Here is a 27,121-nt window from a genome sequence, read left to right on the forward strand (position 1 = left end):
AACAACAGCAAGTGCGAGATGATGAGGATTCAGAAACAACTGAACAGCATGATCCGCTAGGGGAAGCGGGCACACGAGGAAAAGCTGGAGGGAGCTTTCACATCAGCCAACCCAAAACTAGCCTGGCAAACTATGAAAAACATGGCCGGCATGGCAGCACCCCGAAAAACCCCTTCACGCGGAGAACGAACTCATCTTTGCAAATGAGCTTAACACCTTCTATAAGAGATTTGACACAGACATTCATTCACACGACTGCACATCAGTGCTAAAGACCATACCAATCTCAGATGCTGACAATATCACCATCACACCTGAGCAGGTGACTAAGGTGTTCAAACGCCTAATCCCATGGAAGGCCAGTGGGCCTGAAAATATTAGCCTCTACCTCTTAAAAGCCTTTGCAGAGGAGCTTGGCCCGGCCTGGCAGCCCATTTTCCAGTTATCACTGGACTCCCATTTAGTACCAGCAGCATGGAAAACCTCTCATGTAATACCCATCCCAAAAAAATCCTGCCCCAAAAAAAGCACAATGACTACCGGCCTGTGGCTCTAACATCTGTGCTGATGAAGTCAATGGAAAGAGTGGTGATCCAACACCTTCTGCCCCCTGTGGAGAGAAAGCTGGACCCATACCAGTTCGCCTACAGGAATGGGCGGAGCACAGAGGATGCCGTAGCAACACTCTCTCACCTCATCCTCAAACACCTGGACCAACCAAAGACCTTCGCCAGAGCCCTCTTCACTGACTTCTCCTCAGCCTTCAACACTATTAAACCATATATACTACTGGACAAAATGCAACAGCTGGACATAAATCCACACATCACCCACTGGTACCACTCATTCCTGACTGACAGAACTCAGCTGGTGAAGGTCAACAATACCCTCTCTGCCCCTGTAACCACCAACATAGGAGCACCTCAGGGCTGTGTGAGTTCTTCAACGACTACACCACCACAACAAAAAAAACATCACATCATAAAATTCTCTGATGACACTGTTCTGCTTGCACTGATGACTGGCAACAACGACACCCCATCATACCTGGACAATCTGGTGCAGTGGTGCAACAGGAACTCACTGGCCCTGAATGTGTCAAAGACAGAGGAGGTGATTTTCGACCCCAGATCCATTGCAGACCACACCCCAGTAACTATCCACAACAACCCCATCCAGCAGGTGGGGTCATACAAATACCTGGGGGTACAGGTGGACCACACCCTGAGCTGGTCTGTCCATGTGGACTTTGTATGCTCAAAGGTACAACAGTGCATGTATTTCCTGCGCAGACTAAGGTCATTCGGGGCTTGCCGGGAAATACTGTACCTGTTTTACTGCTCCACCATCCACAGCGTCATACAGTATTGCAGCACGGTGTGGTACAACAGTGCACAGTGCAGGCGAAAGCCAGGTTAACAAGCCTGCTGAGGCTGGCCACCAAGGTCATCGGAAAACCCGTCACCCAGGGTTTCCTTGAGAGCCAGACCTCAGCCACTCTGCGCCTAGCAGGGAAAATTACCACAGACCCCTCCCACATCCTTCACCCGGAGTACGAGTTGCTCCCATCGGGAAGGCGGTTCAGACTTCCACGTTACAAATTAAACAGGATGAAAAACTAATTTGTGCCACACTCCACCAGCCTTCTAAACAGTCATTGGGGACGATAAATGGACTTTGTGGCTGGGGGGGGGGGGGACTGTCAGGGGCTGTGGGGTTGGAGGGGGGATGATCAACTCTGAGATCATCCCCAGTAAATATGCTGCGCTCTTGTGCATAACTGTCTTTTATGTATTTTAACCCTGTATGTTAAGTGTATATTGTATGTCCAAGCACTTTATGTATGCCCGAGCACTTTATGTACGCAAAGACAAATATCTGTGCAAACAGACAATAAAGCTATCTAATCTAATCTAATCTATACTGTATGCTGCTGTCATTTCGTTCCTCCTCCACCCATCACCACCAGTGTCCCGGCTCCAGAGGAACTCCCCAGGGGGACGTCCTAATTCCTACGTCCGTCCCGGATGTACTCCTAACTTCACTAATGGGAGGAGTTCCTCCATGGAGCTTACGCCAAAGTTTCCATCATGTTTCATGTCATGAATAAAGTTCTTCATTTGAGCATTCATCCTAGTCTCTCCTGATTGAACTCCTTGATGAACACTGTAATGGGGTTCATCAGTTTAGCTACAACAGTCAGATACTATCCGTAGTATCTCTATAGTATCTCACCTAACTCAAAGTCTAAAGCCGCTATATAAGAGTTACAATAAAAATTACATTTAAACAAAGAATACTAAATTGGACATATGATTACAGGACACTTGCATTAGTTTTTACAAAAATAAAAGACGATATAGAAGAATATATTAGACCTTGACATCTCCCTTGGAGTTTGTTAATTCATCACTGAATGTGTTTGGATTCTCAACTAGAGCAAGGTATTCTCATTAAAAATAGCTACGCTCTCAGCACACCTCTCATCGCTATTCCTTCCAACTGTCTGGTTTGTGTGTGTGTGTATGTGTGTGTGTGCATTTGTGTCCAGACTGCGCAGCACCGCTGCTGTTCTGTCATAATCTGTGTGTGTATGTGTGTGTGCGTTGTGGAGCGTGCCACCGCATCTGGTTGTAATTTTTTTTTACTGGCAAGGGCTTGTTTACAGTCTCCTTGCAGTAATACTGAATAGGAGAGAGGAAGGGAGGAACGAGAACATGGGGGAGTTGATGGGGGAGAGTGTGTGTGTGTGTGTGTGTGTGTGTGTGTGTGTGATAACTAACAAACTTCACTACTTCTTCCTCTACTCACACCAGGCCTTGCTCTTGTCTTGCCAATAAAAAGTTTGGTGTTTATTTCTGTACCTAGCACATCATTATGGTTTTGCTACTTTCCTTGTTGAAGATATTCATTTCCCAGGGACACAGGAATATTTTTACATATTCTACTGTCTTGTTGCTGTTTTATCCCTTGTACTTGTAACGTCAGCGCTGATGAATAAATTGCAGTGAATTTAAGCTTTAAGCTGGATAAAAGTGTCTGCCTGAAACGTTAAATGTAAATATTGAGGCAAAGATGAGGCAATGAAAGAGCAGGGGGAACGACAAAGGGAGAGGAGAATTAAAATTTAGGGGAACAGTGGAGAAGGCGGTCATGAATGAAAGAAGGAGTGGAAAAAGGCAGGGGAGGAGAGCTAAAGTAGAAAAGGATAAAAGGAGAGCTTTGAATGGGGTGGAGAGTTGAGGGTCGGTTACTGGCAATGACAAAGAACAAAGCTGCTTGCTGTTTAAATTTTTAAAAACTTACAGGAATTCCTTGTGTCTGCTGATCTGAGCTGGGAAGTGGAAAACACATGGCCGCTGAGTGTGTTTTGCTGTTTGTCAGCACTCTGGCATGTGTGTGTGTTTGTGAGGTTTGTGAAGTGCAAATGGCAAAAACCTACACACACACACACACACACACACATTGCTGTGTGTGCTGTGTTGAGCTTTGTTTTGCAGTACATGCTGTGTGCATCAACTTCCTGAATGTACAGTAAGACTTTCATATGTGCCTGCTTACTGACTGATTTTGAGTGTGTGTGTGTGTGTGTGTGTGTGTGTGTGTGTGTGTGTGTGTGTGTGTGTGTGTGTGTGTGTGTGTGTGTGTGTAAGTTACTGTGCCCGCTTGCTGTCCACCTAGTATGAGTGTAATGTGTGATCATCCATTGCAGGCTGATGCTGAGAGCTGTCAGCTTAATTTAGCCCCTAACTGTTTGTGCTTATTAGCCAGCTACACAACACTGACTGCATAACAGAGTGTGGCGGATACAGTGGAGTGGGAAGTGAGCGATTTGTTCAAATTTAAAAAGGAACTCCCCAGAGGCTGACTTTTTAGTTAGGAAACAATTGTTTTGGTTTGGATTTCATGAGTTTTAGTGTTTTTAATCAAGTTATATGAATACAAATATCCATATTTTAGTTGTTAGTTCCAATATATAAAGTGGTGACTTTTTAACATACCTGAATATATTTTATATATATATTTTTTTATCTTTATAAGACCTTAATTTGAATGTTTTTAGGGTTAGGGTTAATTAGGGGTTGGGTTTGTAAATCCTGAGGACTCTCCCCGCAGCGTCCGTCGACTCAGCAGTTAGAGAGCCAAAGGCCAGGAACAGACCAACAACTGTCACTCAAAGGTGAGGGTTAGGGTTCCATCAATGTTGGATCAGGTTAGAGTTAGGTTGGATCATGGTTAAAGTGTTAGGAAAAGAATGTTATTTGAATGTTGAAGCATAGCAACACAAGAGTGTGTGTGGATGCAGGATGGGTGTGTTCTGCATGCGTTTAGTCTGGTTCAGCATGTGATCGCTGTGTTTCCAGGCTTCCCGGGAGCTGCGGTGAGTCAGTCTGAAGCACTGACATCAGATATTCTTCAGAAGGTCTGACTGCTCATTTCCTTCCCTTCCTCGATCACTAATGCACCGGCTCTGATCGATTCCCTCCGTAGAGCTCTTCACACCACACATGATTTGCCTGCGGTTATCCCTGGGTTAAGATTCCCCCTGCAGTTGGATCATTCCCAACTTTAGCTCAAGGCTCCAGAGTAAACTTGCCTCTCAGTTTTCAGGGTTATTCAATGAAAGGCGAGTGAGTCAAGGCTGCTGCCAGGGTGAAACAGTCACATTTATAGTTTACTCCTGTACATGGTCTTGGGATGAGTGTGGGAGCAAGAGGGGAAGAGACAGCAAATATGAAAGAAAATCTCTTTATTTACAATTCATCATACAAAACACTGCTTTTTGTGTTAAGAAACATGCGTGATACAAAAATCCCTTTTTCAGAGTACTGTTGGCCTATTCATCTTTGACATATGCATTTAATATTACAACCTTAAGAAATTTCCCCATGCAATTAATTATACTAATTATACAGAAATACACACTCCTGAATTAGTCATTAACCAACTTCTTTCACCCTGTTATGCAAGCATTTATAAATAACATCCTATGAGTAAGTCATTTCTACAATCAAAGCATGACAAGGCCTGGAAATAAGCCCTGGTAATTGGTCTCATATGCCGCTTAAGGTGACAATGCACATAGAGACTGTAAAATATTATGACACACACACACACACACACACACCCCTTATCACTTAGCACGTTCCACACTACCACAGAATTCCTCAGCTTACAGGAAGAGCTTGCTCATGAGGGCATGTGAGCATGTTATTTAAACCAGGCGCGAGTCTGTGTGCAGACAGACTGAGCAATGTGAGAGTAGTCAAGTGGATTCACCTCATCAGTGTACTTAAGTTTACCCAAAATTTGTACAGTCAGTGTACAACATCTCAAGATTTGGTTCTTGAGACCCGTTATGGTTTCAAACTAGCATCCTGATGCATCACATGTGGCAGTTTATCTCACTCTCACTTGCCCACTTACAGATAAACACTTACAGTAGATTTCACACACATAAACACACTGTTCTCCTCCCTACACTCTGCAGAAATATAGAGGAGCTCGAGAAGTGCCCTAACCTGTTAGTTGCTGCTAACCAGTGGTGTTTTGAGAAGACATTTGGAAAAGTGTGTAATGATGCGTGTCTGTTGGAATATCAAGGATTATGCATAAGAAGCAAGCAGTCAGAATTGTCTTCAGTCTTCCTTTTCTTCATTCTTCTTTATTTGTATAGGCTATAATGCAGTCAGTAATTTTCATAATAGCTCATATAATATGTTGCAGTCAGAATGCTGTTGTGCTGCATCACCAGAAGCACAGGAGGAGAAACAAGTGTGTTGATTTATAGATACTGTTTGCTCTATTTTAAATCTGCGTTCATAATTTATAGGCGGTCAACAAATGGAGAGAAACTGGCACGCGTAACGTCTGGGCACCAGGGAGAGAGCTGCTGCTGCTGCAGAGCTCCAGTCCATATTACAGAGCTGCCTACAGTAGATCTTCAATAAAAACTTAGAAGAATGCTTCCTTAAAGGAATAGTTTACCCAAAAATGAAAATTCAGTCATTACCTACTCACCCCCATGCCAGTAGAAAATCAGGTAAAGTTTGTTAGTCCATACCAATTTAATTAGTAATACCAATTACTTTGTATTTAATGGTCAAATTCAATAAGTGAGCACCCATATTAATGGTAATGTTGATGTCATAATAATAATGAAAAAAGCCATAATATGTGCCATTTTAACTATAAAAGCTGCATGTATTACACTGTGCAGAATACATACAGAACGGAGACTAAAGTGGACATCAAACATTAATATGGGTGCTGACTTATTGAATTTGACCGTTAAGAACAGTATTTCTACATATTTAAAATCTTGTGCTTTTATTTTGAAGGCTAAACGGCCAAACCGGAAGTCTTGTTTCTGGTAATTGGAGCTAGTCTTACCTATCGAGGCCAGGTGCTCGCAAACGTGATGTATTTTGAAAAGAACAGCTAGAGTGGCGATTTCAGCTAAATAAAGGTGCAAATGTTTTCAAGTCACTTTGGGATCTGCTGGCTTCAAGAGACTTGGATCATGCTGGAAGAGCTGCATGGAGCCATTTTATGATTTTCAGTTACTTTTTGAAGACTGAAGACAGGTCTCCTGCAGCTTCAGTTGTTTTGGAGAAAGCTGCAATGTGCTTCTTCAGGACTGTTGCATGGACTAACAAACTTTACCCGATTTTCTACTGGCATGGGGGTGAGTAGGGAATGACTGAATTTTCATTTTTTGGGGTGAACTATTCCTTTAAGTTATAACACTAACTGGTGGGCATCAAAAAAGACCCATATTCCCTCTTGTGGTATAATTTCAGATGTTTAAATGTTATTTTATTGTCTTCAATGAGGTGCTGTCGTCGTTCTTGTGCAACACACATCAGTATTTACTGATTATTTACTCTCCTCCACCCTTACTCCATCCATCCATCCATCCCTAATTTATCCTCAAAGCCTTGCAGAGCGAGGGCTTGTTTACGAGTTCTCTCCCATTCATCTTTCCATTTCTCGCTCTACTCCTCCATCATCCATCCCTCCTTCCTTTACTTGTCCTCAAGGCCCAGTGAAATGACACAGTTCTCTCAAAGACATTTTCACCATCATCCATCTATTCATCCCTCTATCCCTCAATCCATCCACCCATCCACTGTTCCCTCCCCCCCCGTCCTTCATTTGTCCTGAAAGCCCAGCAGAATGAGTGTCTGCTGGAGAGCCGTCTCCTCCACAAACCTGGCGTCCATGTTCTCCTGCTCCTCGAAGGGGTTCAGAGCTGAAACACACACACACACACACACACACACACACGAGAGAGAAAGAGAGCTATACTGTGACAACATATACAAAAATAAAACACAAGACTCAGCTAGACACACACACACCCTGCCTTGCTCCTCCACATTGGAAAGTACAGTATCTTGACCCAAGATGAGTTGCACAAGCGCACACACACACGCACACACACACTTTCTGTCTTGATACTCCACTTTAAAGAGCTCTGTATCTTAACTAGGCAGGACACACACACACACACACACTCTACCTTGTTCCTCTACATCAGACAGTATTTTTGCCAGGTAGGTAAGAGGCAGAAACTCGGGTCTGAAGCCTGGCTTGTCTCTGCCTGTGAATGCAAATCCCTGGAGAAGAAGGAGACACAAAAAACACAACTGTTGACTGTGGAAGTTTGTGGAACATGACGTCAAGAGCCAAACCCTGCGTTCACACCGCAGAAAGTCTAGAAACTAGTCGCCTGAACTCGCCTGTTCGCCTCGTTTCCTCTTGTGTTGTTGGGATGAAGTTGACAGTTTGAGACAGTGACACAGTAGCACTGATATTATGAATATCCTTCCTGTCACCGCAGCACCATTGGTTCAGTCAACTGGCCAATCAGCCGGCTGGAACCGGCCATCGGACAACAGCACAACTTTAGCAGAATGAGCTGCAGTTGGTCTGTTTGGCAGGGATCATTGTTTCAACACTTATAATGGAGGCCACTGGAGAAACTTAGCCGAAAGCTGGATGTCTTTTTACTTTTGAGTAACACTCATCTTTTTATGTAAATCCACATTATGCTGGTGAGGAGTTAACAGCTACAAAGACTCACTGTCCTACCTTAGGCATTCGATTGTGTATTCAGAAGAATTTTAGGTGCATGTGTGTCTATTATTTCCCTGTGGATTTGGTGTTATACTGCTGCATTATTTGCTAGTGTGCAGTGCACTGTGTGTGAGAGAGAGAGAGTGTGTGTACATGTCTCTGTGTGTGTGTGAGTGCATGTTACCTTGTTTTTGTTGTGTTTCTCCAGCAGTCCGGACATAATCCCTGGAGATTGAAGCTGAACTGACTGGATGGTCAGCTGGTGGATCCTCTGCTCCATAGGCTATACACACACACACACATACACACACACACACACACACAGGCAAGAGAGACTACATTTTAGGCAATTAGCTGTTGCTCTTAAAGATCCTCCCTGGAGCATCTGAACATCTGTCGCTTTCTATTTTGCCAACTAGAATTCAGGACCATTATTGAGGACCTGACTGCTGAAGGGGGATTCCAGAGTAGCATCATTTTTCAGTGTTGACAAATGCACACCACGGTAATAAATAACACATAAGCAGATACACACACACACACACACACGTTACAGGTGTCAGTCACGCTGGCGAGGACACACAGCTTTTCCTCAAGGCTACTTTCTATCCAGCCTCAAACGCACTGCCAAGTGGATAGTGAGCTGCTGAATGTAGTCCAGGATAGTTTTCTGTCAGAGGGGTGAGTTGAATCCCCTTTCCATTAAACAGGAAGAAACAGGGTCAAACACACACAGACATACAAACATGGCCGGCCATTCAGTTCTCCAAGTCATTAATAACAGATTTTTACACACAACTTGGCATGCGCGATGACAGCTAAAATGATTTCCCCTGATTATTTGCTTAGATATTTTGATCACGATTGTTAGTCGTGATGACTGGGGGAACAAAACTGGCAGCCGTTCTAAATGAATGATGATTATTAACTGTGGGAACTACATTTTGCGATTTTACGCCAAGTAATTGTGCAGCCGTACACACAACTACACAAAATAGTGCGCTTGCCGAATAAACCGAGGTCCAGGCGTTCTGCTGACTCAGCGAGCTGAGGAGCATAGCATGTACTTACAACCTCACAGCTTCAAATCTCACTCGAAATCTCCATCACATGGCAAAGCCGCGCTCCCTCCCATCTTCCCTCTCTCTCTCCACTGTGTGCCTCATCCCTGTGTGTATCTGATAAAGCAGAAATGCCATGAAGGATAATCTGACAGGTAAACTAAGGTCGACTGGTTTGTGGCCTACAGAATAAAGACTCCTCAAGTTTCATGGATGTAAAAATAAAAAAATAAAAATCAGTGGGTTGATATGGGAAACGGGAATTACACAAAAGCCAACTATGGCTGACTGTGAGTTCAGTCCAGGTAAGAAAAGCCCATCTCAAAGTACAAAGCACATCTCCTGTTGTTTTCTAGCTCTACAGGAGTGTGTGTGTGTGTGTGTGTGTGTGTGTGTGAGTGCGAGAGAGAGAAAGAGATGTGTGAGAAAAAGAGACCATGTGTTTGAGTGTGTGTGTGCTGTACCTCTCCTGCCAGCCAAACTGACCCAACAAAGCCCTGACTGGCAGGAAACTGAACAGAGACACTAAACACTCAACATTCCTCTGATCACAATGCGGATGGAACACACACACACACACACACAGTTACAGAAGAACCATACTGTACCCACACGGGAACACGTGGCAGTTACACAAGAGTTAGGGACACACAAAAACACACACAGACTCGGTAGACAGTTACCTAGCCCCCCAACACACACACACACACACACACACACACACCAGCCAGTTACACAAGTGCTGTATGACTGGCTTCAGGGAGGCCTGAGGGAGATGGGACCTAAAATAACTTCTAACTCTTAATTGGACCAGAATGGAGTTTGGGGAGAGAACCATTGGAGAAGAGATCAAAACTTCCCTCACTAATAGATGGGATTATAATGCCTCACACTGTACATTGTTTTATTCTTCCCCAACCAGGCTGGGAGATTCACAGCAGCCAAACACTAGTGAGTTTCAGCTGTTTCCTCTACCAGCCTTCATTTGGACAGATTATTTTATTCTATAAAACTATCTGGGCAAATAGTGACAGTGGCTGGTGAACTGATGAGAATATTTAGGGAAAGAAAGTATATTTCCTGGAGTGATTTATTCATGCACACACACACACACACACACACACATCTCAGGGAGTCTCTTGAGAATGCTGAACTTCAGTTTCTCATTGGCGTCACTTTTGTCCAAATCTAAACAGACACAAAAACATAAAGAAAGAGAGGGGAGGCAGAGGAAGAGAGGGTGGTGAAAACTACTGTTATGGCAGAAAATAAATCACATGGAGGGAAAAATAATATCTGTATGGCAGATTCTCTTTGAACTAGTATACATAACCTAATTACTGAAAACACTTTGAAGGGAAACTCTGGATTTGAGCATTGTCAGTCCCACTTTGTGGAAACGCTGGGAAAATCTGGGTTGGCGAAGTGAGTGACAAGCGCTCTCCCTTCCCACAACAACTAGCAGTCTGTTAAACAGCAACAACATCACTGTGGCTGTGCTGTGCAGCTCCAGGTGTGAGTGAGAGAATATGAACAACCGTCCCTCCTGAAACTGCTCCTCCCAGATGTGGCTGTAATGAGAATACTGTCCTGATTCATTTCCGTGGTTAAAAAAGCATTAAAGTAAATATTTCACTTGGTAGAACGCAGACATTTTTCAGTGCGCAACCAAGCAAAGTGGACTCATAGTCAGCACCGCTTTCTTGCTTTTGCGTTGAAAAATTTAGTTGAAAATCATGTCACCTATGAACACCGTCATCTATTTCTCAAGAAGCCATTTTTCGTGTTGCAATTGCTGACAGTAAAATCCATCCAGCCTGGGATCCCCGAACTCCTCCACTTGGTGCAATTGCTCCTATCTCACCTGAATGGGACAGTGAGAGTCTGATAGTCGGACATTGAGAGCTGAGGAATAAATCCTGAATTGCAGTGGTAAAAAAAACCCCAGGGAAGCTAATACTGGAGAGCCTGACAGCTCCTGAACTTCTACGGAAGTGTGCATGTTGAAAAGTCAACTTGTTCCATCAAAATCACTTTCAGAACGGGGCAACACACATAAATGCTCTGGTGGGATCGAACAGTAGCCGACAGTAGAAGACTGTGGTTGGACTGGGAAACTTCTGGATGTGTATATGTGTATCTGTGTAACAAGGCGTTGCTGAAAAAGTGCATACATCCTCAGCCAAATACCCTGGGTAAAAAAAGAAAGATTAAGTGTTTAATTTTAGATAGGTAGATAAATACTTGATTAATCCCCGGGGAGAAGTGACGCATGAACCCTGTAACTTCAAAGTCTAAAACATCCGTCTCTCTCACTTTGAAGTTTGAAACCATTTGGACTCTGTTCTTAAATTCATCTTTTCATCTTCAAAGATCTCTGTTTATTTTGTCCGTGAGAAAGAACCATGTAAACTGTAAGGAGACCAAGTCTAAGGAGAAAGGCGAGATATTTCGGTTCTGTTGATCTCCGTGCCAAGTCAGAACGTTAGGCCTTTGAACAATCTATTTTGAGCGGTATGAAATCCACATCGATGTACACACAATCCACAATCCACCAGGAAACCATATAGAGTATCCAAACAGACAAAACGACATTAAGAGCGTGGAATGTGTTCGATGTGCACGCTTCTTTCTGATGCTCGACCCTCGCCTGCCACCTTTCCATCAGTTGCCTGCGATCCGGTGGGAAACACTGCATCCTTCGTGGAACAAGTATCACACACCAAAAAAACAGCAGCGGGACTTGTGTCGCGTCTCACAGCAGGTAAAACCTCCCAAAGTAACAAACACTATAGTCAGATGACTCCAACATCCTGAAACCAACCAGCATGGCCTGCTAGTGTGGCATAACCTGCTTTCTTTCTAGTTCAAAGGTCATGGGTTCATATCCACCCCCCCACACACACACCCCAGTGAGCAGTCTGGTTTTTGTTTCATGTCAGTTTGTCTTAAACAGTTGCAAAGATATCGGTGAATAGCGCTGCAAATTTAACCAAAAAGCATTGAAATTGAACCCAACCTTTTCATATAAATGTCTGTTTTGATGCTCTCTATTGCTGAGTGATACAATAGTGATTCAACCTCTAGCCAGTTCAGTTTTTACATTTGCGTTTCTTAACACCTATGAGGCGAAGTGATGCGTTTTACATGTACAGAAGCAACAACAGCGGTTTGTATGGAGTAAATACAAGAAGACAGAGTGAATATAAGAAGCCGCAGTCTCCACTGAGTGTCTTTATTATTACAGTTATGTTGGGCCGGTGCCGACATTGAGTGGAAAACACTCAAAGCAATGACTGCATATCACCAAAGGTGTCACCAAAATCAAGAATAACATGAATCTGACGGATTATCACTTTAATGATTGTAATTGTCAAACTTGCAAGAGCTTGCTTTTCTTTTCCCAGAGGAAGGTTTTTCACATAGCTTCCTAAACAAATGATCGTCTGTGCTGTGCAAAATCTCTGCCCTAAAATTGAAGTTGTATGTCTGGAAATCTGTCATCAACATTTCATAAACATAAACACTGAAGAAAGGAACAGATGAAGCTGTGCCTACATGTTGCTTAATTCATATCTCAATGTAGAGGAAAAAATGTATGCTTGATCATTTTTCTGATGATTTGCCCATTGAACACAAAACATGTCTGCATGTATGGGATGTGTCCATATACAGTGCTTAACCTGTTATAATCTGTTACTAATGAGCCAATCCTTCACTGCATCAAGCAGCTGACAGATCTCTCTCATCATGAATAACTTCCTGTGAGTTCTTGTCTGTTTCTGGGGTTTTTCGGAAAATGTTTCTGGTCAGATGGATCATCATGATAACCATATCTGTCTTCATGCTTTTGCAATCCACCAACTGGCTTACCGTGCTACTGGCTGTGCTGCTAGTTAGATGCTAACAAGATTATATTGCTATGACCTCATCTAAATATAGGAGTTTTTCCCCCCACTATGATTGGGTATCAGTGGAAATATTGATTCCAATACTGATCCATTACTGATCCATTATAGTGATCCTAATGCTTGACACAAACAAAACTAACTAAAACGACACTTTTTATATATCTTTCTTTGCTGATTGAAAGCACATTTAAATAATGCAGTCAATTTATACAGAAAATACATCGGACATGTCAACTGCACTTCTGAACAGAATCAGCTGATCTTCAGTTCATTTCTGTAATAGAAATACTCATAAACAAGGAAAAGAAGAAGTTCTCGATGATGATAAAGTCTTTCAATGCATTTTGACAGATACCAAGAATCAGTGTGGTACTTCTAGCTATTGCTTTTCAATATCCAGTACTACTCCCTATGTTACTACATCATTTCCAAGAAGAGTCACTATCTTTCCCTTGTGCCCATTAAAGCCTGAGATGTACATATTCTCTCTCGCATGTACTTTATTTGTAATTTGTAACAAGATACATTTTGATGTATTTTTGCCCATCTATATGGGACCATGTCAAGGGGAAGGTTTTGCAGATATCTGAAGGATCTCTCCCTCTCCTCTCTCTCTCTCTCTCTCTCTCTCTCTCTCTCTCTCTCTCATGACAGCTGACACGCCAAGCATCGACAGACATCAACCTGTCCGGGCGGAAACCTTGAGCTCAACACAACAGGAGACATTTCTACCCTTCAGTTCATCAGCAATTCCTCGGATTCATTTCAACTCATTGTCCTACTTCATCCTCCCTTCATCATGAACATCAACGACACCTCTGACCTCTTCATTAACTCCTCCATCACAGATGGAGACTTGGACACTTTTCCGGTCTCCCATCCCTCCGACTGGCCTCCCTGGCTAATCTTTGCCTGTTTGGTTGTCGGAGCTTGTTGCCTGCTGGGTATCCCCGCTAACATCGTTGTCATAGCAAGACTCAGCTGCCGTCTGCGACACTCCACCATGACGGAGCACCTCTTCTTCAACCTGGCTGTGTCGGACCTCCTCTCCCTGCTCTGCATTCCTGCTGTGGCAATACTCATCATCGCACCCTATCAATTCTACTTTTTCTTCTTATTCTTCTGCTTTTCTTCTGGCTTTTTCATTGTGGTGCTGATAAGTGTCCAAAGGTACTACCAGGTACGTGTCTAATAATCTATTTTATAATGGAAATGTGGGCTGGATGCGAAAGGGGCTGGTGGGCAGGTGAGAGTCCTTGTGGTTGTACAGCAGGTGCTTCCTTTCACAGATGTATTGCTGAATTAGGTCCATAACTCAGGAAGGGTCAAGAATAAATCCTGTCCTTAAAGGTGCTACATGTAGCATTTTAACATAAATAAATCATTACCACATTAACTTTTGAAGTAGTATCATCCTCTCTGCAACAGGAAGTTATGGGAAATGTAGTCTTAATTTTGAGAAACACATAATGCACCTTTAATATATTAACTCCTTAATAAGTGTTCTTAGTACTAATTGATGACAGTGTGCTGCGAGTCCTTCTCAATTTCTGATCCAAGCATTTTTTTCCCTCCACGATGCTTTCACCAAGAACATCCAGGCCAATAGAACCTCACAGTTAATAATGTAATAACCTGGACATGAAACTAAAAACATCCATCCATCCATTCAACAGGTTCTTCACCCTCAGAAGTGGGCCTGGCTGGGCCAGAGGGGGCAGTGGGTGTTACTGCTAGGAATGTGGGTGCTTGCTGCCCTGTTGTCTCTACCTGCACTGTTTTTACCAGAAGAGAGTGATGTCGGCATCAGTCCCCGCGGGCTGCACATATTATTGGTCCTCGGAGTGGTGTATATTTCATTACCAGTTTTTAGCTACCTGGTCATGATCACCTTCTACATACGGCTTGTCAGAGGGGTCAACCGGAGGAAGTTCTTCAACGACTCACACTCTCGAATGACCAAACTTATCATTCGAATCATCGCCTCCTCCCTGGCCTTTTCCATCCCTCCCTTGGCATATCGCATGCTGCAGTTGGCTGCAATTCTCACACACTCAGACACACTGCTTGAGTTAAGTGACAAGCTGTCGTTTGTGTCAAGTTTTTACTTTTTCAAAAGCTGTCTGAATCCATTCCTCTATTTCTTCGCCTCTCGGGATCGCAGTGGATGCGACACCGAGAGACCAATGGAAGAGTCTCCTCATGACGAGGACACCGTCTAATATGATCCCTGCATCCTGTGCTTTTCTATTTGAAACATCTTCTGTTTGACAAAGGCAAATCTCATACTGTTGTGGCTTGAAAATTCAAGGACAAATTAAACCCTTAAAATAGACATTAAGACAGAAACTTGTCCAACCGGATCCTGATGATGGTTTTGGATATATTGGATACTTCCATACCCATAGTATTATGCACTGTACAAATGGGACAAATGTCACGAAAACATCAAACTGCATGTGCTCATTTCACCCTCACACATTAGATCATTTGTTTGTACAAACTTTGAGGAAATTATTTGGGGGGTTTTTTGTGATTATTTTCCTGTTGTTTGTTGCCGTCTCCTCTACTGTCCTTTTATATCTATTATATTAAATCTATCCATCACTTTATCTTATATGTATTATGCATTCTAAATTGTATTTTATTGTAATGTATTTCCTCCATTTATGCATTGCAGTACTCTTCATTTCAAATTGACTGACCTATTTTACATCATACCACAGGCCACACCTGACAACAAAAACTTCTCGTCAGTATGGCCATCTCCTATATACACATGCTGAATAAACAAATACTACCACACACAATGGCATCAGGCTTTTTAACAATGACTAATTTAAATAATGTAAAATTTTAATTTAGACTTTTTTGACAATGTGTTTTTAGCGAGGTACATTCTGCATAATTCAATCCTTGTATTGTGATTTAGAATGGAAATACACAGACGAATGAAAGAAACATGTATAAATAGTGAGAGACCAAGTGAACTGCCTCCTCAATACACAAAATAATATCTACTCTAATAGAAAGTTATATTTATCTGTGTGCTCTATCCTTGTAAACGTAAATCTGAAGTAATGGAGAATCAGAATGCAATAAATGAACTTGGCTAAATAGAAATGTCCGATGTTGGAACAGTTATTAGATAAGTGAGGCAGTTAAAATAAAAAGGAACAGGTGTGTATGTAAGCGTGTCTGTCTGTGTGTGTGTGTGTGTGTGTATGTGTACCTGTCATGAGCCGAGACACAAAGGTTTCAGTGAGTTGCAGGAGGCCATGGTCTAGGTACTGCAGGAAGGTATGATGAGGGAGGCAACGCACACCAAGTACCGCTAACAGGGTGTGGTAGCCTGGAGAGAGAGAGAGAGAGGGAGAGAGAGGGAGAGAGAGGGAGAGAGGGAGGGAGGGAGGGAGGGAGGGAGAGAGAGAGAGAGAGAGAAAATATGTACATCTCAGGCTTTAATGGGCAAAAGAGAAAGATAGAGACTCTTCTTGCAAATGATGTAGTAACATAGGGAGTAGTGCTGGATATTGAAAAGCAATAGCTAGAAGTACCACACTGATTCTTGGTATCTGTCAAAATGCATTGAAAGACTTTATCATCATCATCGAGAACTTCTTCTTTTCCTTGTTTATGGGCATTTCTATTACAGAAATGAACTGAACATCAACTGATTCTGTTCAGAAGTGCAGTTGACATGTCCGATGTATTTTCTGTATAAATTGACTGCATGATTTAAATGTGCTTTCAATCAAGAAAGATAAAAAAAAGGGTTGTTTTAGCTGCGTTTCCTGTCAAGCATTAGGATCACTATAATGGATCAGTATTGGAATCAGTATTTCCATTGATACCCAATCATAGTGGGGGGAAAACCTCCTATATTTAGTTGAGCTCATAGCAATATAATATTGTTAGCATCTAACTACCAGCACAGCCAGTAGCACGGTAAGCCAGTTGGTGGATTGCAAAAGACAGATATGGTTATCATGATGATCCATCTGACCAGAAACATTTTCCCCAGAAACAGACAAGAACTCACAGGAAGTTACTCATGATGAGAGAGATCTGTCAGCTGCTTGATGCAGTGAAGGATTGGCTTATTAGTAACAGATTACAAGTTTGGTAGAGTTAAATACATTATTGACATAAAATCATCAAAAAAATGATTAAAGAAAACGTTTTCCTCTACATTGAGATATGAATTAAGCAACATGTAGGCACAGCTTCATCTGTTCCTTTCTTCAGTGTTTATGTTTATGAAATGTTGATGACAGATTTCTAGACATACAACTTAAATTTTAGGGCAGAGATTTTGCACAGCACAGACACTCATTTGTTTAGGAAGTTATGTGAAAAACCTTCCTCTGGGAAAAGAAAAGCAAGCTCTTGCAAGTTTGACAATTACAATCATTAAAGTGACAATCTGTGATTCATGTTATTCTTGATTTTGGTGACACCTTTGGTGATATGCAGTCATTGCTTTGAGTGTTTTCCACTCACTGTCGGCACAGCCCCAACATAACTGTAATAATCAACAATAGAGAGCATCAAAACAGAGTAGTAGAGAGCAGATGTCGAGACTTTGGCTTTTGATGTTCTTTAACAACAGGAGGGGGGGGGGGGGGGGGACATGAAAAAAGCAGGCAAAGAAAACCACCTACCGCTCACACACACAACCTCTGACAACCTCTTTATTTACCCATGGAAAACAGACTCGGCATGCACGCTGTTTTTCCAGAAACACGCAGCATCACAGTTACACACACATTCACACCTGGGAACACGCAGTCTGCAGCAGTTAGGTGTCTTGAGGGCGTTTCTCGTTCCTGTTCCCCCACCCAGCTTTACCCAGACTGCCCGGGATTCAAACCTCGGCCTCTCCAACCTCCAGCCAAGCACCATCAGTTCACACTAAACTGCTCAGGAACACAGTGGGACTGTTTAAGGGGGAAGTTTTGCCGCAAATATTCAAAGTGAATTCAAATGATTCAAAATGTATTCAAACTCCACTTTACCCATGTCTGCACTATGCTAATGTTTAACATATTTTTGGTTACATTAGTGCTGGAGAGAGTGGGTCTGTCGTCCCTCAACGCAAACACACATTGTTATTCTGGATGAGGTAGAGAGGAAGACTAGATTAAAACAACTCCAAGTGTGTGTGTGTGTGTGTGTGTGTGTGTGTCCTACCAGGTGGGAGGGGCAGACAGAGACCCCTCGTGGCTTCCAGGGTCCGAAACATGAAGTGAAACACGGCCCACTCTGCCGGACTGCCCTGCTGCGTGCTGGAACATCAACACACACACACACACACACAGAAAATTTCAAGGGGAATGTTACATAACGTGAGCGCACACGTGAAGAGGCTCGTCGCCATTTGTACATGTGAACAAGACGCAGCAGGGGGTGATGGGATTTTGAGCACACATGCGGAGAGACGAAACACACACACACACACATACTGTCAGCACTTATATTACATACATTAATGTAAAAATGCGGCTTAAACACACACACACACTGATATACGCACACACAATTCCCGTACACATTCACATTTTTTTTTATCTGCCGTTTTAAATTTTACACATTGATATGTTACAGAAGCTAAACCTGACTGAAACATGTTAAAGGATACAAAAACTATCGCCTCCGTCACACACACACACACACACACACATTGAGACGAGGGAGGGCTACTCACAAGCACAAAACACGAGGGCCCAGTTTGTACTTCAGCCAGACTGACTCCAACATGTGTCTGATGAGCTCCAGCTAAACACACACACACACACACACACACACACACACACACACAGGTTAGTGCTTAGGGAAGGAGATGCTGGGATTTGCTCTGTTAGACTCAAATGAAAGATTTTCTTCCACATGCAGCTTGACGGGGATTTTGCACGACACAAGCTTCCCTTGTTCAGGGAGCCGCCTGAAACACCTTCACCTCCGAGAAAAAATAACAGCTGCTTGCAATTTAGAAATCGCAGCAGTCAGTTTTGCTATTTCAATGTTTTTTTTTTTGTTTTGTTTTTTTCCATTTGAATGTGCGTCTCTACTCCAGAACTATGCTCAGTTTCACATTCTGTTCAGTTTCCCCATTTCCCTTTTTTCCCTACTTCCCACTTTCATTTCCACTGAACAAGAGTAATGCAGTTGATCTCACACACACACACACACACACGTCATTTGACCACACATCTCACCGCAATACAGCGTTCACATCATTTGACTACACTTGACTCATTTGAAACACTGTCCAATCTGCTGAACTGCCCTGCTGCGTGCTGGAACACACGTGCACACACACACACACACACACACACACTCACTCACACTCTCTGTCCACGCATGACTACTCTCTCATCTCTCCACTGTAGAATAACAGGAAGATCTGCCTCATTCCCTTCCTGCAGACCAGTGGGAAACCCTCGGACACGTCCGTCCTCCGCTGACCCCAGGGTGGGAATTTCAATTAGCTTCACTTATGTAACGGACCAGCCTCAAAATACAAAGGCGTCAAAGACAGATGGAATAATAAGTCCCTCTGGTTTTTTTTTAATCTCACCTGCGCCAATGTAGAAATCAGTTTTCTCTTCTTTCTTGTATGTTGTATCATTTTGCAAATAAAATAAAACTAAACTATACAGCTTTGTTTACTTTCTATGCCAAAAACAGCATATTTAAACAGATGAGCGAGGGAAATGTAGAGATTTATTCTGGCTATTCTGTAAACTTGGATGAACCAACTAACTGTCCAAATGTCAAACACTACACCACCAGATGATCCATCCACTGGTCTGTTGACAGAATAAACTAATCGTTGGATGCGTTTGAACAGTTGTGCTCCAAAATGAGATATTCATTGTTTGAAAAAAAAAATAAAAATGACACCTTCTTAGGCAAAATTAATTATTCAACGTTTGATTTATTCTTTTCTAATTAAAATTGTTCTTGTAGTCATTGCTGATGTAATACAGGCCCCTAGAGCTGAATAAAACTATAAAAAACATGTAGCCGAGATGTTTCTGGAGCAGAAAAAGCAAGGCAGTCAAGTGATTTAAAGTCACAGACTCATACACAGTAATCCTTGGGTGGTTTTCTATTAGAATAAAATCTGGAATCAGCGATTTGTCTTAATGAGCCTCGGCCCGACGGTGAGGCTGAATTTACTCGATGTGGGTCCCCTGCTGGAAAACTTTAATAACCTTGGGTATAGAAGAACTTTTCTGCTGCGTAATTAAAACATATTTCAGTCTCTTTCAATTCATCCCATTACTTTTGATATTTATTCAGACTTTTGTTATTCTCATTTGGCTGTTAACAGGTTGTTCTTCGCTGTGACATTGGCTGTGTTATGAAAGGCATGTATCTCGGTTGTCCGTAGCAACAGGGACAGGAAATAAATAACTATGACAATAATGTACTGCGGAGCTGTAATCTATCATAGCAGAAGTTCCCCGGCTCTTAAAAGCTGTAATCTATTTCACCCCCAACTTCTCCCCTGTGTCAACGCAGCCATTAGTCTCAATAAGCAGCGACACGAGGGGGAGATGTTCTTTCTCTGTGGAAAGGAAGCGAGGCCTCTTTGAAACAGTACCACCCCGGAGTTTTTGGGTTTTTTTTTAAAGCATGAGTCAGCTTGATGTGCATCACCCAGCCAGGGAGCGAGTCCGCTGTTGTTGAAATGAAACGATAAAACGAATCCACGAGGCTGTTTCTGGTGGGTCCTCGTACGAGTGTGTTTTAATGAGACAAAGTTTTCCACTTCGGTCCTGCGCTGAGCGAATTCAATAACCGCCGACCGTTGTAAGCCGATTTCAGACACGCCCATTTCCATTAAACCCTCCTTTCACTTGGCTTCCGAGTCCCAAAAGCGCAGGATGAAAACTCGCCGGTCGCACCGAGCCGAGCCGTCTACCAATCAAGCTGGGAGCGGGGCGGCTTTCTTTGGTCTCTTCGGTCTGTCATTTGCAATTCCAGAAAGTCCCAAAATGTGGCGCATCCTGCTTTCTATTCAATTCAGGCCTTACCCTTGGCCTGATTTTATACTGTTGTGTTGATATATGCTGTATGTCTGCTTTCACCCGCTCCTAGCTGTGAAGGGAATTACCTCCCAGGAATACTAAAGACTGACTGTACAGAAGCCCCTACCTCTATCTGCTACTGAAGGTGGAGCAGAAAGGAAGCGGCTTCTTATTTTACAGTTTAGTTTTGACTCGATTAGGCAGATCCCACCTGGTTTGAGGGTTCAAACAGTGACCTGATGGCTTCCAGTCAGCCTCTCTAAACTGAAGAACACATATCCATCCGTGATCTCTGCGCACCACTGAGCAAAAGTCGAAAACTCACTATAATCACTATAAGGCTTTTGACTCTGTGATCCCTGTTCTGAGCGTCAGTCTCCGGACCTCTCTTTCTCTCTCCCACACACACACACACACACACACACACACAGTGCACCAACCAGTTTGGCTTTCCCAGTCGAGGCAGATGTCTGTTCAGATGTTCTTGTAGCTTGTCAACCATCTACGGCACAAAACACACACATTCAATATTTTGTGTGTGTGTGTGAGGAGTGACTGAGGAGAGTAAGTGAGCCTTTAAGTGGAACTTTGTGTTTGTGTGTGTGTGTGTGTGTGTGTGTGTGTGTGTGTGTGTGTTTTAAGCATACTTTGGTGTGCACTCAGCAGGGTCAAATTGAGTTCACCTCGACTTTTCCCTCGACTACAGTGTCCCAAAATTGATTTAACTGTGCAATGGAGGAGAGGAGAGGAGAGGAGAAGAGGAGAGGAGAGAAGAGAAGAGAAGAGACCCAGAGGAAGAGAGAGGTGAAACAGTATAGAAGATGAATGAAGGAGTGAAAGGAGTACAAGGTTGACAAGAGTGACCTGGTATCCTGCTGGAAGGAGGAGAAGGGAGAGAAAGATGGAAGGAGAGAGAGAGAGAGGAGGAAGGAAGGAAGGAAGGAAGGGGTTGGGGGAGGGGGAGAGGAGTGGAAGGAAGGAGAGAGAGATGGAGGGAAGGAGGTAGGGGGGAAGGAAAAGAGTGAGGGAGGGATGGAAGAAAAGATGGAGGGAGGGACAAATAGAGAGAGGGAGGGAAGGAGAGAGAGAGAGGAGGACTGGGTTGTTCTAAGAATAGCAGACAGACTGCTAACATCTGACTGAACTCCATTAAACTGAAGCTATCCGCTCTTTACAAACTATGCTGAGCACAGAGAAAGCTGGAGGATATAAAATCGTCCATCAAACAGCACACAGTCAAAAGTGTCAGTGTCGGGACAGGGACCTTAAATTGGCCCCCTTTTTTTTTAAGCTGTCGACCAATCTGAAGCGTAACAGCGGTTTCACATCAAAAGACGACTATGAAGTAAAAGCTTTTGACTGCGGGTCTGTTGAACCAGAAAATCCATCCTCCGATACTCTTTCACTGTCAAATATCAATCTGGGACGTTCAGTGCATTCCAGGAGTTTTGCGATGAAGTGTTGTGATTTACTTTTTTTGGTGAACCCACTTTCCCTCAACCTGCCTCGTCTACTTCTACTTCAGTTAGTGAGAGCCGTGCCTGGTTGTTCAAATTGCTGCATTGCATTCTGGTCTATTGAGGCTGCTGCCAGTGGAGATACTGGTCTCTCTTCCGCTTCTATACGATGGATTTCTCCCTGTGTGATTGCTGACTCCGAGGGACTGACACCAAAACCTGACGTTTACCGTTGATGTTTCAGATGGTTGAAAAGTTTTTCTGCTATCAAAGTCTATTGTAGCTGCACTGGAAATATCTTGTGGTGACGTAACGTTGTTTACATTTGGCCCGTTATCCACAGGAATAAGAAAAACACACCATCAAACAACAAAATGGACCCATAAAATCCAAGGTATATTGCCAATGGCTGTTTGTGTTTTAGGGCGGATTTTGAACACAATAGAACCAGGAAAAAAGACATAAACACATTTGACTGGCATTCTCTCACCCTGCATCTGATGTGACTGATTTGTCTGGCAGTATTTTGTAAATGAGGTTTTTTCAAATCTTTTTCAAGTATGTGCAAGTTCAAACTAAAACCCCCTCTAAATGTACTGGCTATTAACCTTCCAAGACTGAATTCTATTTTTGAGTCCATTTTCACTTTAAAAATACACCCCGAAACTGTGTGTGTGTGTGTGTGTGTATGTTGCAGCCTCTCTGCCTCACCAGGCCTATGAGCGCCCTCTGTTGGTGGTCCTCCTCCTGGAAGAGCGGCACCAGCTTCTTATCTGGAAGTGAGCAGGCGTTACCGGGTAGAAACACATAAAAGAAACATTTGAAGAACCCTTTGATGGTGCGTCTACGCTAGATTGGACGCTACTGGTAGCCTCAGGTGTGTCAGCTCCGTAACATCATTAAACGGACCATCAATAGGAATGGGAGGAACCCAAACACAGACTTGTTTAGGGTGTTAAGGGGAAAAAAAAGAACATCAAAAAGGATGAGATTGCACTAATAAACTCTTTTTGGGTGGATTTTCGCTTTAAAAATACATCTAAAAGCATGGGATTATGAGGCTGCCATCCTGCTCTGTGTGTGTGTGTGTGTATGTTGCTGTTTTATGTCACTCATAAGACTGAGCCTTGCACCACTTCAGTTACTACAGCTGGATTACTACACACACACACACACCATCTTTTGATCACTTTCGTCACATTTACACACATGCAAGAAGCTGGCCTTTTGATTTTATTGTTTAATACGCTGCAGATATAAACAGCTCCTGCAGGATACAGCTGACTGACGGGCTTTGCTGCCTGTTTGTGGTTCAAAGTTATCAGTTGTTTTACATTTCCATATTTTCCACATCGAGCTGATGCTCTTATTCAGAGCCACTTGACAGTGAGCGCAGCAGGCAGGGCTTCAGTCTCTTGCTACAGGACACGTCGACAAGACACAAAGCTGTTGAGAGACACACTGGCTGCTTCCTTCCATCGACCCTGTGACCTTTCAGTTACGGGACGGTCTCACTAACCCTCCCTGCTCACTCTGAGCCATTTTACAGAATGCTGATGGCAGAGACAGACGAATGTGTTGAAGTCTGAGATTAGATAACCAACAATCTACATTCACATGGATGGAAACTACAAGGGAGTGTGTATCCTACCGGCATCTTTTTGCCACTTAGCTCCATTATATCTATTAGAGTTAGACTGATATATCTGGACAATACTGACCATCCAATTCAAATATGATGGAGGTTTCTGCCTGACAACAACTGTATTAAAACAGTCTAAAACCAATGCAATGAAATTCTTTGCACAGTTTATATTTTCATTGAATTGTTCAGTAATGTTATTTTCCAAGTTAAATGTATCCCAGAGTTCCTCCAATCATGGAACAGGTACGGCGGCTCTCCCTGCCTTAAAGAGCTGCTAACCATAGAAGAATTTCATTAGTCTGGGTCTTTGTCTTCTTCTTAGTCTTCAGTGGAGGGTTTTAGTGTCCCATGGTGGTCTGAATGCTGTTTCAGAGGCTTTTCCACCCTGACAAGAAGAAAATTACTGGGGGAAAAATGCCGAACATTTTTTTTTTTGGCACAAAATTATCACATTTAAAGATACTGAATATCGGCACAAAATATCTGCTATCGGCAGCTTCAACACAACGTCGGCATCAGCTTTTCCTCCCATTTTGATCAACAGGACTAGCATGTTAAACCACCTGACTCAGACATACAGTATATCCATTTTCCTCCTTCACACAGCTGCAAAAACCAACAACCTCCTCCATCTAATATTTTTACTACACATGTAACACAGGTACAGAACCAGCCAGCTTCTTACAGGAGTGTAAGCATCTGTGTGCGAGGGGGTCGTGGTTTTGGAGGAAAGTGATCAAAATGCGTGTGTGTGTGTGTGAGGTGTGTGTGTGTGTGTGTGTGTGTGTGTGTGTGTTGGTGTGTTATGAGTATGTCAGAGCGAATCGGAGGGTGTGTGTGTGGGTGTGTGTGAGATAATCCATGTGAGGTAACTGAGGTGAGGGAAGGTCCAGTCTTGTGGTTGATATGAAACAGCTGCACTGGAGAGAGAGAGGGAGAGAGAGAGAGAGAGGGGGGGGAGAGAGAGAGAGAGAGGGAGAGAGAGAGAGCGAGAAAGTACCTAACTCCCGCCGTTATATAACTGTGGCATTCCTCCCTCTTTTCTTATTTTCTGCGTATTTCTCTCCCTGTCTCTCTCTTTCTGTCTCTCTCTCTCCCCCCTCTTTTTTTTAGTCTCTCACTCCATGATAAATTAGTGTGGTGGTTCTGTTCTGCTGAATTCTCCAGTGGGCTTGAAGAATGTGACCCCAGAAGAACACACACACACACACTCGCGCACAAACACACTCACTCCAATACACTTGCACACACATACATGCTCACACACACAAGCAAGTTTCGAGTTCCATTATAGACCAAGGTTTTGTTATTTATTACATTCACATTCTTTTGTTTGTGTGTGTGTGTGTGTGTGTGTTTATCTGTGTATCTTTGAATCTGTGTGTGTGTGTGTGTGTGTGTGTGTGTGGCATCTTACCAAGACTCCAGGTGTCCACCATTGATAAAACTCTAAAAAAATAAGACAAAAAATAAAGGTTTGTGTGAAAAACAATCCTTCAAGGCAGCATTATGAGAGTCTTATGTTTCATTCTGCTGAAGTTGAGGCAGTATAATGCTACGCTGCTGCATTTGGGAGCAAAAAATATATTTAAAAACAGTTTTAAAGTTTGTAATCAGGCACAGCTGGCTGGTCTACAGGTAGGGAGGCTAATTATTAACTGAAAGGTTGTTGGTCTGATGCCCAGCACTGACTGGCCGGTCTTGTATTCCATCTGTGACAAGAGACTGAATCCTAAACTGTTGAGGGGCTGCAGTTAATGGTTTTTTTTTTTTTTTTACATATTTTAGCTGAAAATGACTGTGTTTACATGCAGTAACGTGGCTACTGGCTATACTCCAGTTAAGGTCTTACTCAGGTTGTTTATATGTGCTGATATCCTACGATTGATAAACCAGTTAACAGAATATTCCTGTCCATCTGTGATGTCCCATCCAGAGAGAGAGCAGTCCACCAGCAAAAAAATATGAAAAAGATACTGTTTGACTGAGCTGTAGGTTACTTCTGATATCGGGTAAAGAAATGATGATCTCAGCAGTAATATTTTTGTTGACATCAACATGGACCCATAACGCTGTTCTAGCCTGAGTTTGTGTTAATGCCGTAAACCAAAAGTGAAAGGAATAAGATGTTTCCATCCAAGGAATTTGGAGAGGTGTATTCCAGGGAGTTTGATCAAGTCTCCAGGAAAGTCAGGGAATATCAGGGAATTTTACAAATGGGTCATTTTACAGGAATATACCAGAATGCATTTTCCAATTAGTTTCACATGTTTATTTCATTAGATGGTGGTTTTCAGCTGTTTTTCTTCACAGAAAGCCCGACTGGAGTGGAAGCCAGACTGATTACCTCTTTAGAACTTCTCTGAGCTGAAAAACAACTTTTAACAAACCAGAGAGGAATTACATTTTTGGGGTCATGAAGCGCTCCAACTTAGTTATGGAAAGTCCTGGAACATCAGGGCCACGTGGGAAACCTGTTCCACACACGGTGTCCATATGAAAGTATGGGTTCTGGATCTATAAGTGATTTAGACTCAGTGCAATACATTTCTGATACAGGCTTGATGAAAGACTGTACAAAAGTCTGTATAATGAAATATCCATTCATTATAATACTAATAGTATTCCTATTCCTCCTACTACTACTACTACCAATACTATCACTATTACTACTACTAATAATAACAAGTAAACATGTCGTCCCTCATGAATGATGCAGGCAGCCCTTGGGCCAAGATGCATCATTCTTAGAAGCTTAATTAAAAAACAGACCAGTGGTGTAACAGTTTGGCCTTTCAGAGTTTGAAACTTTGACCTTTAATTGCAGCATCCCCATCAGGCCAATCAGTGTTTTTTTTTTTTTTTTTTTAAACACCAGAGTACAGTGCCATCTTTCCAAGTTCCGAGCTTGAAATTTTGACCTTTA

The 27,121-nt window shown here is 42.8% G+C and overlaps 1 protein-coding gene and 1 pseudogene across 2 annotated transcripts in view; one reads left to right on the forward strand and one right to left on the reverse strand.

Moving 5' to 3' along the window:
• Positions 1-7,093: 7,093 nt before the first annotated feature.
• The window catches only part of LOC139911458 (gamma-secretase-activating protein-like), a 31,490-nt pseudogene continuing 11,462 nt past the window's right edge, over positions 7,094-27,121 (reverse strand). The window contains exons 15-24 of the transcript XR_013504095.1: positions 25,613-25,644; positions 23,262-23,323; positions 21,509-21,595; positions 18,762-18,832; positions 18,248-18,342; positions 16,287-16,406; positions 10,264-10,331; positions 8,267-8,365; positions 7,526-7,622; positions 7,094-7,255 (exon numbers count right to left, since the gene is read on the reverse strand). The product of XR_013504095.1 is annotated as a gamma-secretase-activating protein-like (transcript). The remainder of the gene's footprint in view (positions 7,256-7,525; positions 7,623-8,266; positions 8,366-10,263; positions 10,332-16,286; positions 16,407-18,247; positions 18,343-18,761; positions 18,833-21,508; positions 21,596-23,261; positions 23,324-25,612; positions 25,645-27,121) is intronic.
• On the forward strand, positions 13,854-15,785 carry LOC139928723 (C-C chemokine receptor type 7-like). Its single transcript, XM_071921365.2, has 2 exons — positions 13,854-14,234; positions 14,731-15,785. Exons 1-2 carry the CDS (start codon positions 13,854-13,856, stop codon positions 15,274-15,276), a joined length of 927 nt encoding a protein of 308 aa, XP_071777466.2. The 3' UTR covers positions 15,277-15,785.

This window comes from Centroberyx gerrardi, chromosome 24 (assembly GCF_048128805.1).
Source record: "Centroberyx gerrardi isolate f3 chromosome 24, fCenGer3.hap1.cur.20231027, whole genome shotgun sequence".
NCBI classification, from domain to species: Eukaryota; Metazoa; Chordata; class Actinopteri; order Beryciformes; family Berycidae; genus Centroberyx; species Centroberyx gerrardi.